Raw genomic sequence first — 16,129 nt, 5'->3', positions numbered from 1 at the left:
GAGATCATGCAAACTCCACCCTCTACCACCGTGCTGCCGTTGCTCAACGTCAGGACTTAATTCAACAATGTGCACAACGTTGTTTTGTGTCTGCTGGGATATAACACCTTTGTTTTGGTTTGTTTGTAAAAAAAAAAATAATGCTGAAAACTACGGAGCCCCTAAAGGGACATGGAGGGAAAAAAATATTTTGCAAGATCTTGCAATACTTTTGCGAGATTTCGCAATACTTTTTGCGAGATCTGGCAAAACATCCATGTCCCTTTAGGGCAGGGGTGTCCAAAGTTTTTCCACTGAGGGCCGCACACGGAAAAATTAAAGCCTGCGGGGGCCATTTTGATAGTTTTCATTTTCAAATCATAATAAAATATATGGATTTTGGTTTTTTTTTACCTTTAGGGCTCCCGGGGACCATAAAGGGTCTAAGTCATTAAAATGTTAAAAACAAGTCAAATTATTTTTTAATTTTTTTAATTTAACGCTTACAGTAAATCGCTACAGTATATCAACTTTAGGTTGATATCAAATTAAAAAAAACAAAAAGGTTTTATGCCTTTTCTGTCAAGACAACTTTGTTTTTTATAATAAAACTGAAATATGCAGTATTTCCCCCACTGCCCAAAACATTCAGAAAGCAATGTTTGATGTGAAGTAATTAGAGCCTTAAAAACATCAATAATGCATGATACCATTGATATTAATTCATTGTTATTTTTGAGTAATCACAGTGAAAAGATAAATAAAATCCCATTAAATATATTTAGGATACAAAAGGTGCCCCACTCAAAGTGATACATTTGTATTAGTTTTTATTTATTTTCAACACTTAAGTTATGAGATCAACTTCAGATATATCTGTCAATTTTACATTTGAACTATTATTTTGTTTGTTTTATGCTCTTTTGTCAAAGAAAACGTTGATGTTTTTGTGTGGCAACCACACAATATATGCAATATTTTCCACATAAAACATTTTAAAGTGAAATAATTGAAATAATTGGAGCCTTGAGTAGGTCAATAATTCATTATAACATAGTTTTTTTTGGGTTTTTTTTAGCAATGGCAAAAAAAGAAAAAGAAAGATAGACAAAAGAAAAAAAAACAGCCTGCATGGCAGCTTTGTGTCAACATTGCAACTTTTTATAGTTAGATTTCACCTCATTCTACTTTTTTTAAATGTTTTTATTTTATTTTTGCAATAGCATTTCCAGAATGTGTGGCGGGCCGGTAAACAATTAGCTGCGGGCCGCTAATGGCCCCCGGGCCGCACTTTGGACATCCCTGCTTTAGGGGCTCTGTAGAAAACCACAATACAGCAACCTTTTTTTTAACCTTAATTTCTATGTTTATTTTGTTCGAAGCAAGCTTCAGCGTTGACGCGCATGCGTGCACACGTTCAGTAGCAATTTGAGTGGCTCGCACATTTTCTCAGAACCGCGGCAGGTGCGCAGCCAACAGAAGCTAACATTGCCACTGTTTTATACTGTTCTTCCAAACGAATTGTTTGTTACACATACATTAGTTTAAATGTACAAACGGATTTGGAGTTGGTGACGTCGGTTAGCGTACTTATTGGGGTGGGGTGGAACGAATGGACCGCCATTGTACCTCAGCAGGAAGGGGACGGTGACGTCACGGCCCCTCGTGTTGTGACTTTGTTTTAAAAAAAAAAGTAAGTTTTGGAGTGACTTCCCCCTTAAACAAGAAGCCATGCAAATAAGATAAGATAACACAGCAGTGTGTGTGTGTGTGTGTGTGTGTGTGTGTGTGTGTGTGTGTGTGTGTGTGTGTGTGTGTGTGTGTGTTTGTAAACATCATCAATGCCGCGCCTCTGCCATTGCTATACCACTGTTGGACACATCTTCCTATGACTGGAGCCCACGCCGTGCATAGATCGCCGTCGCCGGGGGGTGACGACTATCAAAGCGGTCCCGGTCCAAGTCGCCCCCCCCACCCCCACCACCACCCCACACGCACACACTCATGTGCGCTCTGGAGATGGAGATGACCAAGCGCGCCATGCACGTCAACTCCAAAGTGAATTGTGGGATCGACAGGAACGGCGGGGACACTGCAGAAGTGTCCGTGCCGGTGTCGCTTCCAGGGAAAAGGACGGCTCACATGGAGGGAGACGACCTGTACCGACTGCGGGACAGAAAGTTCTTGTTGGAGGACAAGAAGCGGCTGTGCGCGCTGGCTTTGGGTGCAGCTCTGCTCGGAATACTGCTTATGATCATCCATACTGAGATGTGCCCCTTCTTCTACGAAGTGGTATGTATCTTCAATCAATCAATCAATGTTTATTTATATAGCCCTAAATCTCAAAGGGCTTGACTCAAATGTGCCTACTGTTTGCCTGATACAGGAGTCGGCAACCCACAATGTTGAAGAGCCATATTGAACCAAAAATACAAAAGAAAAAAATCTGTCTGGAGCTGCAAAAAATTCCTATATAAGTTTTATAATGAAGGCAACACATGACACAGGTGTCTATATTAGTTACATTAGCCTACTAGCAAAGGCTGACGCAAATCTTCGTTGACAGAAATGTTGTATCTTAATTTTTATTGTACACATATTTACAACATTGGAAATCATTAGTACAATGGAGGCTTCTCGCAGGATGAGATAACTTCTGGAAATTACTGGCTCAGAATGGCCCAAGGTATAGATTAGAGGTGTCCGATAATATCGGACTGCCGATATTATCAGCCGATAAATGCTTTAAAATGTAATATCGGAAATTATCGGTATCGGTTTCAAAATTATCGGTATCTGTTTCAAAAAGTAAAATTTATGACTTTTTAAAACGCCGCTGTGTACACGGACATAGGGAGAAGTACAGAGCGCAAATAAACCTTAAAGGCACTGCCTTTGCGTGCCGGCCCAGTCACATAATATCTACGGCTTTTCCCACACACAAGTGAATGCAAAGCATACTTGGTCAACAGCCATACAGGTCATACTGAGGGTGGCCGTATAAACAACTTTAACACTGTTACAAATATGCGCCACACTGTGAACCCACACCAAACAAGAATGACAAACACATTTCGGGAGAACATCGCACCGTAACACAACAGAACAAATACCCAGAACCCCTTGCAGCACTAACTCTTCCGGGATGCTACAATATTCACCCCCCGCTACCCCCTACCCGCCCCCCCCCCCCCTACCCCGCCCACCTCAACCTCCTCATGCTCTGTCAGGGAGAGCATGTCCCAAATTCCAAGCTGCTGTTTTGAGGCATGTTAAAAAAATAATGCACTTTGTGACTTCAATAATAAATATGGCAGTGCCATGTTGCCATTTTTTCCCATAACTTGAGTTGATTTATTTTGGAAAACCTTGTTACATTGTTTAATGCATCCAGCAGGGCATCACAACACAATTAGGCACAATAATGTGTTAATTCCACGACTGTATATATTGGTATCAGTTGATATCGGAATCGGTAATTAAGAGTTGGACAATAGACAATATCGGATATCGGCTAAAAAGCCATTATCGGACATCTCTAGTATATTATACTACAATCTTTGGCAAGCTGGGTAACGTTTGTTGTGGTCTGGAAAAACATGGCACACAAACAACTATCAGAAATGCAGCAAATAGTACAAACCCTGTTTCCAAAAGAGTTGGGAAATTGTGTTAGATGTAAATATAAACAGAATACAATGATTTGCAAATCCTTTTCAACCCATATTCAATTGAATGCACTACAAAGACAAGATATTTGATGTTCAAACTCATAAACTTTATTTTTTTTTTGCAAATAATAATTAACTTAGAAATTCATGGCTGCAACACGTGCCAAAGTCTTTGGGAAAGGGCATGTTCACCACTGTGTTACATGGCCTTTCCTTTTAACAACACTCAGTAAACGTTTAGGAACTGAGGAGACACATTTTTTAAGCTTCGCAGATGGAATTATTTCCTCTTCTTGCTTGATGTACACCTTCTACCATCCTAGTCACGTCCGTTGTGTCCTTGGGCAAGACACTTCACCCTTGCTCCTGATGGCTGCTGGTTAGCGCCTTGCATGGCAGCTCCCGCCATCAGTGTGTGAATGTGTGTGTGAATGGGTGAATATGGAAATACTGTCAAAAGCGCTTAGAGTACCTTGAAGGTAGAAAAGCGCTATACAAGTATAACCATTTAAGTTGTTCAACAGTCCGGGGGTCTCCGTTGTGGTATTTTAGGCTTCATAATGCGCCACACATTTTCAATGGGAGACAGGTCTGGACTACAGGCAGGCCAGTCTAGTACCCGCACTCTTTTACTATGAGGCCACGTTTATGTAACACGTGGCTTGGCATTGTCTTGCTGAAAAAAGCAGGGGCGTCCATGGTAACGTTGCTTGGATGGCAACATATGTTGCTCCAAAGCCTGTATGTACGTTTCAGCATTAATGGCGCCTTCACAGATGTGTAAGTTACCCATGTCTTGGGCACTAATACACACCCATACCATCACAGATGCTGGCTTTTCAACTTTGCGCCTATAACAATGCGGATGGTTCTTTTCCTCTTTGGTCCGGAGGACACAACGTCCACAGTTTCCAAAAACAATTTGAAATGTGGACTCGTCAGACCACAAAACAGTTTTACACTTTGTATCAGTCCATCTTAGATGAGTTCAGGCCCAGCGAAGCCGACGGCGTTTCTGGGTGTTGTTGATAAACGGTTTTCGCCTTGCATAGGAGAGTTTTAACTTGCACTTACAGATGTAGTGACCAACTGTAGTTACTGACAGTGGGTTTCTGAAGTGTTCCTGAGCCCATGTGGTGATATCCTTTACACACTGATGTCACTTGTTGATGCAGTACAGCCTGAGGGATCGAAGGTCACGGGCTTAGCTGCTTACGTGCAGTGATTTCTCCAGATTCTCTGAACCCTTTGATGATATTACGGACCGTAGATGGTGAAATCCCTAAATTCTTTGCAATAGCTGGTTGAGAAAGGTTTTTCTTAAACTGTTCAACAATTTGCCCACGCATTTGTTGACAAAGTGGTGACCCTCGCCCCATCCTTGTTTGTGAATGACTGAGCATTTCATGGAATCTACTTTTAAACCCAATCATGGCACCCACCTGTTCACAATTTGCCTGTTCACCTGTGGGATGTTCCAAATAAGTGTTTGATGAGCATTCCTAAACTTTATCAGTATTTATTGCCACCTTTCCCAACTTCTTTGTCACGTGTTGCTGGCATCAAATTCTAAAGTTAATGATTTTTTGCAAAAAAAAAAAAAAGTTTATCAGTTTGAACATCAAATATGTTGTCTTTGTAGCATATTCAACTGAATATGGGTTGAAAATGATTTGCAAATCATTGTATTCCGTTTACATTTACATCTAACACAATTTCCCAACTCATATGAAAACAGGGTTTGTACATACAGATAATGTGTCATGAGCTATGAAGCGGTATGTATACCTCAGATGACTAACTCAAATATGCCTACTGTTTGCCTAGCTGCACCTTATCCTTATACAAACAACTTTTAAATAAGGATGGAGTTCAAACTTTCATATAATGCATTGATAAAAAAATGCTCCATATTGAAAGAGTACTGTACAAGTAAATAGTAAATGATAGTAAGGAGTGTTTACATATAAAATATAGAACGTGACCTGAGAAAAGTAAGTAAAATAAGTATACACAGACTAGTTTATTTTGGCGTTCTGATGGAGGTTTGCATACTTTTTGAAGAGCCTTCACAAACGAATGGAATTTTATATAATAAACAAAAAAGTCATTTTTGGGAAGTAAACTTACACAATGTGACTATACATGCTTTTTATTGGACAGTGACAACATGACGTACACAGGGATTGTTTTCATATTTGATGTTTACTTCTGCCGTATCATACTTTAAAATGGTACGATAAATCGACTTTCTACAACTCCTGGTTGAGGAGTGGAATGCCATCCCACAGCAGTGTATGACAAAGAAAAGTCGTAAGTGGTAAGTGAGCTCACAAGATGTAGCAATCCAAGCTTTTTATGTGAGAGTTTGAGTCTTGATATATACGTCTGCCTTACCATATGTTAAATGGTAATAGAAAATTGGAATGCCATCCCACAACAGTGTGTGACAAAGAAAAGTATGTGCTAATAAGTGAGCTCACAAAATGTAGCAATCCAAGCTTTTTATGTGAGAGTTTGAGTCTTGATATATACGTCTGCCTTACCATATGTTAAATGGTAATAGAAAATTGGAATGCCATCCCACAACAGTGTGTGACAAAGAAAAGTATGTGTTAATAAGTGAGCTCACAAAATGTAGCAATCCAAGCTTTTTATGTGAGAGTTTGAGTCTTGATGTATACGTCTGCCTTACCATATGTTATATGGTAATGGAAAATTGGAATGCCATCCCACAGCAGTGTGTGACAAAGAAAAGTTGTATGTGTTAAGTGAGCTCACAAAATGTAGCAATCCAAGCTTTGTATGTGAGAGTTTGAATCATGATATATACTTCTGCCTTAGCATGTTAAATGCTAATGGAAAAGTGGAATGCCATCCCACAGCAGTGTGTGACAAAAAAAAGTCATAAGTGTTAAATGAGCTCACAAAATGTAGCAATCCAATCTTTTGATGTGAGAGTTTGAATCTTGATATATACTTCTTCCTTACCATATGTTAAAATGTAATGGGAAAGTGGAATACCATCCCACAGCAGTGTGTGACAAAGAAAAGTCACAAGTGTTAAGTGAGCTCACAAAATGTAGCAACCCATTCTTTTTATTTGAGAGTTTGAATCTTGATGTGTACTTCTGCCATACCATATGTTAAATGGTAATGGACAAGTGAAACGCCATCCCACAGCAATGTGTGACAAAGAAAAGTAATATTTGTTACATGAACTCACAAAATGTGGCAATATGAGCTTTTTTTAACAGCTTCATACCTGATGTTTACTTCTGCCTTACAATACTTGAAAATGGTAACGTAAACTGACTTGCTGCAACTTAAGGTTGTGGAGTAGAATACCATCCCACAGTCTGACAAAGAAAAGTCTTAAGTGTTAAGTGAACTCACAAAATGTAGCAATCTATGCTTGTAACTGGAGAGTTTAATTATTGATGTTTACTTCTACCATACATACCATACTTGAAAAAGGTAACAGAGAAATGGAAGGCCATCCCACAGGAGTGTGTGACAAAGAAAAGTCATTTTTGTTCAGTAAACTCACAATATGGAGATGCATACTAATTATTAGACAGCAACAACGGAATAGTAATAGGGAGTGTTTTCCTATACTTAACATTCACTTCTGCTATAGGCTACAATATTTTAAAAACCAAGAAATAAATCACTCAAGAGAGTGCAGGCCTATGCCAGGCCCTATTTCCGTATAATAAAATAAAGAGAGTTAACCCTATTGTCAGTCATCCAATTGCTTTGTCTCTGTGGGTGGAGACGTTGCCACTAGCATACACAAGGAACAGTTGAGCATCAAAAAAGTATGTAGTAGAAATGATCTGGATCACCCCCAAAAATGTACATTTCAAAATCAAAAACACCCATAACGTTTTACATTATTTTGCTAACTAACTAACTGACAGACAAACCTACCTGATGGCCAAGGTAAATGAGAATATAAATGATGATATAAATTGACTAGCAACAACACCTGGTTGAGGAATGGAATGATATCCCACAGTATCCATCCATCCATGTTCTACCGCTTGTCTCTTTCGGGGTCCTGGGGGCCACTGGAGCCCATCCCAGCTGCATTTTCTACACCCTGGACAAGTCGCCACCTCATCGCAGGGCCAACACAGATAGACAGACAACATTCACACTAGGGCAAATTTAGTGTTGCCAATCAACCTATCCCCAGGTGCATGTCTTTGGAGGTGGGATGAAGCCGGAGTACCCGGAGGGAACCCACGCAGTCACCGGGAGATCATGCAAACTCCACACAGAAAGACCCAGAGTGCGGGACCTTCTTATTGTGAGGCACACACACTAACCCCTCTTCCACCGCATACCACAGTAGTGTGTGATAAAGAATAGTCATCTTTGGTAAAAAAAAAAAAACAACAAAAAAACTAAAATGTGGCAAAACATGCTTTTTATTGGAAATGTTTCACTCAGTTTCATACTTGATGTTTACTTCTGGCATATCATACTTGAAAAGTTAAAAAAACCAAAAAACTACATCGTAAATTTTGGCCAATCAAATTTGCTTTTGTCTAATCAAAACATTAGTTTCATGTGTGGACAAAGCAGGACCAGCAATGTTTATTGGTCAAATGGCACGATTTTCGTGTAGCTCATACCTACTTCTGGTTTATGTCTACAGTGCTAATTTGGTTATAAATGTTAAAGTTAAGTTAAAGTACCACTGATAGTCACACACACACACACTAGGTGTGGTGAAAGTATCCTCTGCATTGGACCCATCCCCTTGTTCTACCCCCTGAGAGGTGAGGGGAGCAGTGAACAGCGGGAATAATTTTGTTGATTTAACCCCCAATTCTAACCCTTGATGCTGAGTGCCAAGCAGGGAGGTAATGTGTCCCATTTTTATAGTGTTTGGTATGCCTTGGCCGAGGTTTGAACTCACCCAGGGCAGACACTCTAACCACAAGACCTTGTATGTTTGTTAGCTTTTTTTTATCCAGATTTTCATTTACAATACTGAGCTAGCAAATAGGCAGCATTTACATGTTAGACATGTTGAAGTGTGATGATAATCTCTCATCATCTCTCTTTTACCAACAAAAAAATACAGCTGTAAATTGCTTGCAACAGTTCACAAATGCTCCTAAAGTCCTTCCATCCATCCATTTTCTACCGCTTGTCCCTAAAGTGCATGGGTAAATGTGTTAGAGCACAAATTAATGTTTATGATGAACAGACACTTTTCAAATGTAAAACATACTCTGATAATGTCTGCAACATGTGGATGACAAAGGAGACAGCGGACAATGAGGAAGCTTTTTAGTGGTGAATGTAGCTCCTAATAGCGCCACAATGGATGGAGAAGACTTCCCACTCAGTCTCGTCATAGCAACTTCCTTCTCACTAGCAAACAGCATGAGCCGGACAACACTTGTGCAGGCTTTGATTAGCTAGGCCACTTCCAGACCCGTCATGCCATTAATTTGCAGATCTTAGCAGATAAGGGCAGGCTGCACAATCAACAACAGTCCCTCATGGAAAAAGGTTCCCATGCATGAGGAAACATTAGACCACCTTGTTGAGTCAAATACACTCATAATTAGCCATTTAAGTACTTTTCAGCATCCTCAGAAAGTCCTATGTGGTTTATTAAATTGTACAGTATACTTATGTAATAATTGTCTGCATTACTTTTTACATTTAATGTACTGTTACCGTCTTGAGTGTGTTCCTTCCCAGTTATAAGCCTTTTAGTCATTCATAATCTATATACTGGCCAAGTAATGCATTGATTGCTTTAGTTTGTTAAAACCACTTCAAATGCATTTATGCTGCAGAGTGTACTGTGTACTGGACCTATCAAAGTTAATGGCAGCATACTGGTTATGTTGGTTCTGCACGAAAATAAAGCTATTTGTGGACCATTTTTCCACATTTTGCCTTTTCCCCCTGCAGCGAGATTACCCTCGGAACTTGAGGTGAACTTTCCGCATCATTTAGTCTGGAAGTCAGTGTATGTTGTGCTAAGCGGGAGTTTGCACTTTGACCCCATATCCCACTAGGGACCTGAATATTTCAATGAGGCATAGCCTTTCAGCTTTCTGGGGATCTTTTAGTTGGAACGTGGAAGCCTAAAAATTTGCAGAAAAGTTAAACACAACACTTTGAATATAAAAAAATGAGAAGAAAACAAAATCTGACATGGTCCTAATTAAAGCTGCAGCTATCGAATATTTTAGTAATCGAGTATTCTATCGAATATCCCGATCGATTAACGAGTAATCGAATAAATCATATTTTTGCTTATTTTTATTTTTATTATTATAATTTTTTTGTCCTGTCCAGCTTCTCAGGAAAATCATATTGTTGATGTAGATGCCATATCGGCTCTTTACAAAAGAGAAGTGTAAGTTCTCTTGTTGCCTTATTTGTATTTTGACTTTATTAAATGGATTTATATTATTATTTGAGAAGTGTAAGTTCTCTTGTTGCCTTATGTGTATTTTGAATTTATTAAATGGATTTATATTATTATTTGGTGCAGCTGGGCCGGAGCAATATTTTTGCTTAATTAAGGTTTAATTATACATGTTAAGATGTATAATTAAACAGCGTTCGGCCTGATTGTCTTTTATTTCCTAAACGCCTGTTTTCATTATTGAAGGCTGACACGCACAGCTGAAATGCGTCCGTGGTTGATTGTGCCAATTTGTGTGTGCTAATAAAAATAGGTGCGCTCACATTGTGGTGTGACCGCATTAACAAAGTTCTTGTCTCTTGTGCGTTTTTGATAATTATTATACGGTGCCGTTTAAATGGTGGTTTCTCCACGCAATCCGCTGAGCTGTTTTCAACCTGCCAACAATACATAAACAATATAAAAAGACAAACCACTTAATAATGACGAAAACAGTTTTACATTTTAAGAATGCAATACAGTTCATTGCTTTCTTTGCATGCAAAATAGTAATCAATGTTCATTTTGCCATTATAACATGTTTGAGAGGAAAACACACACACATATATATATATATATATATATATATATATATATATATATATATATATATATATATATATATATATATATATATATATATATATATATATATATATATATATATATATAGTATTAATATAAGTATGAAAAATAAAACAATAAGAACAGTTTTCATTAAAAAGTGGATTAGGTAGTGCCTTTAATACTGCATTTGAAATGTGCAACCATATGCTCAGAAAAGTAGCGTCAGATTTTCCCGTCCGAGCACCCACTGGCAGAAATGTAGATCGGCGCCGATGCTATAGAGACCATAGTGCAGGGGTCACCAACCTTTTTGAAACCAAGGGCTACTTCTTGGGTACTGATTAATGCGAAGGGCTACTAGTTAGATACACACTTAAATAAATTGCCAGAAGTAGCCAATTTGCTCAATTTACCTTTAACTCTGTTATTATTAATAATTAATGATATTTATCTTTGTGGAAACACTGATCATCTTAATGATTTCTCACAATAAATATATATAGAAACAGATAAATATCAATATGCAACACTTTATTTTTATATTTTCTCTAAGTGCACATTTTTCAAATTGAACATTTTCAAATGATCACTTCTAAGACAGTCTTGTGAAATCACAATACCCCATTTTAACTAGCTAGCCACTAATATTTTTTAACAAATCATGAATTACTTTGCACCATGTTTGTACAAATAATAACTCATGTAAAATACAAAAGTAAACTCTCAAATTTTTAAATCATGTCACACTTTGAACTGGACACCAAATCTGTTATCTGTTTCTTTGTCAGTTAGTGGGAAGCCTGGCATTGCATGCTGTTAACTAGTGTGTTGTACTCTGGTGTGTAACTTGACACTGCAACTCTGAGTGAGTCTTGCAGATGTGCATCAGGGAGGCGTGTTCTGTGTTTGTTCTTGATGAAGTTCATGTCAGAAAAGGCTGATTCACAAAGATAAGATTTTTCCTTATTGTTTGCGGAACCTTCTTAATCTTTTGGACATATTTTCACAGAAATCTGGCCTTAAGCTTAATTATGATAAATGTAAAATGTTAAGGATCGGAAATCTAAAGGGAACGTCCTTTCGAATGGAATGCAAAGAGCCTGTTTTGTGGACAGATGGACCAGTTAACATACTTGGTGTTGTTGTCCCAGAAAATCTGGAAGATTTAGGCTCAGTAAATTATGATAATCGACTAAGAAAGCTGGACAAAATTATGCAATTATGGAAAGGGAAATCCCTAACCTTGTATGGTAAAATGTCTATTGCCAACTCGTTAATTATTCCTCAATTTATTTATTTGTTTTTGTCATTACCAGCTCCATCACAAAACTTTTTTAAGATTTATGAGCGGAGGGTCTTCGATTTTGTCTGGAACGGCAAACCAGAAAAGATTAAAAGAAAGGTTTTGTACAAAGAGTATGAATATGGGGGCCTGAAACTTCTCAACCTTGAAGCTATGTGTCTGTCTTTAAAAGCATCAATTGTTCCAAAGATGTATTTAAACATTGAGTAATACACAAATGTCCTGTTGGACAAAAAACATGTACTGTATCAAAAGAAATTGTATCCTTTTTTACAAGTGATCCCCTCCCAGAGAGTCTGCTGGGAAACATGGCGGGGTTCATAAAGGAAACAATCCACTCATAGTGGTGTTTTCAATTTTATGTGCCAGAAAAAAGAGACGATATTTTGCAGCAGTTAATATGGATGAACTCTAATATTGTAATAGATGGAAAGCCTTTCCTTTGGAAAAATATGTTTGAAAGAGGAATCATTTTTGTCGATGATATTATCAATGAGAATGGTAAAATTATGAAGTATGATGAATTTAGAGCTATGTATGGTGATGCTTGCTCAAGCTTTTCATTTTATCAACTAACTGGAGTAATTGGGAAAAGATGGAAACAAATAATTAATTATGGAACTACTAAATTATTAGTTTGTAAACCTCTAATAAGAAATTCTAGTTGGCAAAAAGGAACTAAAGTAAATAGAAAAATATATAATTTTTATTTAATAAAGACATCTTTGAAGGCTGCCTCATACAACACAAATGGAAAATGGGAGGACTTTTTTGACTGCCCGTTGCCATGGGATGCCATATTCAAACTAATCTATAAAACCACTATCGATGTGCAAAATCGTTATTTTCAAATTAAAATTATTTATAACTTCTTACCCACAGGGAAAATGTTAAAATTATGGAATATGACAGAGTCAGATGATTGCCGATTTTGTTGTCAGGAGCCTGAATCCACCCTGCATTTGTTTTGGTATTGTCATATTGTGTCTTTGTTTTGGGTGGAAGTTAAAAAAATGTGTTTAAGGATTGGTTTGTTTATGAAGCTTAATGTGGTTTCTGTTATTTTAGGAGAGTTCATTGACAATCATGATTTAGTCAATTTAATTATAGTACTCGGTAAAATGTTTATTTTTAAGGCCAAAAACAGATATTCACTTAGTATTACTTTCTCTAAAACATTTATTCAGTATTTTCTAACTTTAGAAAGTTACATGGTTGAAAACGATAAAGATGCCAAAAAACATTTAAAAAAAGATGAGAAGTCCTCAAAGGCTTATTTTGAAAGTATAATTATGTTTATAGATTATATGATATCTGTTGTTGTGTTCCCTAATTTGAGTGACCTGGACATAATCTGGACTGTACATAAATGCTTATTTTGAAAATGTAATTTTGTTTATAAATTATATGCAATCTGTTGTGTTCCCAAATTTTTTTCTGTGTACATGAATGAAGGTGTGTGTTTCTGAGTCCGACTTGGACATTATCTGGACTGGGCCTGGTTTAAAAAACCCTTTAAACAAATCTAATTTCATTGACAACCTGGTCTGTTGAAGATAAGGCCCTTTTTTAAAAAATAAAATAAAATAAGATAAATAAATAAAAAACATTTTCTTGGATAAAAAAGAAAGTAAAACAATATAAAAATAATTACATAAAAAATAGTAATTAATGAAAATGTTAGTGGACCAGCAGCCTATACAATCATGTGTGCTTCAGGGACTGTGTCCCTTGCAGATGTGTTGTCTATGTTGTGGGAACCAGAATATTGGTAGCAGAAAGAAATAACCCCTTTTGTGTGAGTGGGTGTGGATGAGTGTGCATGGGGGAGGTTGTTTGGGTTGATGCACTGATTGAAAGTGTATCTTGTGTTTTTTCTATGTAGATTTAATTAAAAAAAAAAAAAAAAATATATATATATATATATATATATATATATATTTTTTTTTAGAACAGGCCCGCGGGCGACTCATCTGGTCCTTACGGGCGACCTGGTGCCCGCGGGCACCGCGTTGGTGACCCCTGCCATAGTGGTTGCAGGTGCAAGCTATCCAAGTAGCATGTGGTTGCCTGACTTGAATAACCCGAATAACTTTGCACGACTACTTCGCGTGGTTACTAATGAAAGGCTAATTGAACATGACAGCTCGGATAGCGTTGTTAGTTTTCAACACCTTTTGGCGGCATTTGATGACTTTGCGGGAGTGAAAGAACACATTCTGGTCATCATAATGAATAACATTTATTTTACTAACACAAGTTTTGCGTTTACATTTGATAATAGATGACTTACCTCGCCTCTGGACATCCCTCAATCGGATGCTTTCTCGACAGGTGCTGCAGCATCGAACTTGTGCTATTGTGGTATGTGAGCTCCACTTTGCAATGTTTGCATACAACTGCGTTTTCCTTCGATTTTAGTGTGAAGTGTTCCCACACCTTAGACAACTTTTGTCGCTTCTTAATTCCCTCGTTTTGCTATAGCTCTTGTCAACTGCTTTCTGCGGCGTCTGCCATTGCGAGTTATGTCGGCGAAAAAGTTCACTAAACTCAAGCGTATTTAAAGGAGCGGTGTTGTGCAGTGCAGGGGGCGTATGATCTGACGTAAACACGCTGTGCAACACCTAAACAGTCCGTGGTTTGACTACTAAACAAGGCAAAATGCCATAAAAACAAAACAAAACAAAAACAAAATCAAAACAAAAACTTAACGACGCCTCGAGGCAGCAAAAATTCCTCGAATATATTTTGTAATCGAGTTATTCGAGGAGTCGTTTGAGCTCTAGTCTTAATGTGCTCAAGTGAAAAAAGGTGTGCAACTGCGCGGACTGTGGCTAACCCTTCATCGACCATGAAATGTGAATGTTCAATGTCAAATCTCTTTGACTTAAGTACTTTTGTTATTATGCGCCTTTGAGGCTGCGATAAGTCCAGCGCCCAAGGAAGGTGAAACGTTATACGGCACTGGAAGTTTGGATGCAGTGTACACCACACATCATAAAACAATTTGAAAAACTATGAAATCTATCTTCCGGAAGAACTTTGAACATGTCACGAGGGAGGCGCTGGACATTGAGTCCGAGTGGACCATGTTCCGTACCTCTATTGTCGAGGCGGCCGATTGGAGCTGTGGCCGCAAGGTGGTTGGTGCCTGTCGTGGCGGTAATCCTAGAGGGATGCCGTCAAGCTGAAGAAAGAGTCCTTTAACTCATAGGACTCCGGAGGCAGCAGACAGGCACTGACAGGCCAAGCGGTGTGCGGCTTCAAATTCGGACATGGGAGGAGTTCGGGGAAGCCATGGAAAACGACTTCCGGACGGCTTCGAAGCGATTCTGGACCACCATCCGCCGCCTCAGGAAGGGGAAGCAGTGCAATGTCAACACCGTGTATGGTGGGGGTGGTGTTCTGCTGACCTCGACTGCGGATGTTGTGGATCGGTGGAGGGAATACTTCGAAGACCTCCTCAATCCTACCAGCACGTCTTCCTATGAGGAAGCAGTGCCTGGGGAATCTGTGGTGGGCTCTCCTATTTCTGGGGCTGAGGTTGCCGAGGTAGTTAAAAAGCTCCTGGGTGGCAAGGCCCCGGGGGTGGATGAGATCCGCCCGGAGTTCCTTAAGGCTCTGGATGCTGTGGGGCTGTCTTGGTTGACAAGACTCTGCAACATCGCGTGGACATCGGGGGCGGCACCTCTGGATTGGCAGACCGGGGTGGTGGTTCCTCTCTTTAAGAAGGGGAACCGGAGGGTGTGTTCCAACTATTGTGGGATCACACTCCTCAGCCTTCCCGGTAAGGTCTATTCAGGTGTTCTGGAGAGGAGGCTACGCCGGATAGTCGAACCTCGGATTCCGGAGGAACAGTGTGGTTTTTGTCCTGGTCATGGAACTGTGGACCAGCTCTATACTCTCGGCAGGGTCCTTGAGGGTGCATTGGAGTTTGCCCAACCAGTCTACATGTGCTTTGTGGACTTGGAGAAGGCATTCGACCGTGTACCCCGGGAAGTCCTGTGGGGAGTGCTCAGAGAGTATGGGGTAACGGACTGTCTTATTGTGGCGGTCCGCTCCCTGTATAATCAGTGTCAGAGCTTGGTCCGCATCCAGTGAGGGTTGGACTCCGCCAAGGCTGCCCTTTGTCACAGATTCTGTTCATAACTTTTATGGACAGAA

General features: G+C 39.1%; 1 protein-coding gene across 1 annotated transcript in view; it reads left to right on the top strand.

Annotated features, from left to right (window-relative positions):
* The first annotated feature begins 1,397 nt into the window (after positions 1-1,397).
* The window catches only part of kcnn4 (potassium intermediate/small conductance calcium-activated channel, subfamily N, member 4), an 80,455-nt gene continuing 65,723 nt past the window's right edge, over positions 1,398-16,129 (top strand). The window contains exon 1 of the mRNA XM_062063201.1: positions 1,398-2,271. Within this exon, the coding sequence (XP_061919185.1) occupies positions 1,984-2,271 (288 nt within the window). The 5' untranslated portion in view covers positions 1,398-1,983. The remainder of the gene's footprint in view (positions 2,272-16,129) is intronic.

The sequence above is a fragment of the Entelurus aequoreus genome, linkage group LG11 (assembly GCF_033978785.1).
Source record: "Entelurus aequoreus isolate RoL-2023_Sb linkage group LG11, RoL_Eaeq_v1.1, whole genome shotgun sequence".
NCBI classification, from domain to species: domain Eukaryota; kingdom Metazoa; phylum Chordata; class Actinopteri; order Syngnathiformes; family Syngnathidae; genus Entelurus; species Entelurus aequoreus.
Note: the sequence above shows the minus strand (reverse complement) of the source record. Positions and strands in the feature narration are given on the sequence as shown.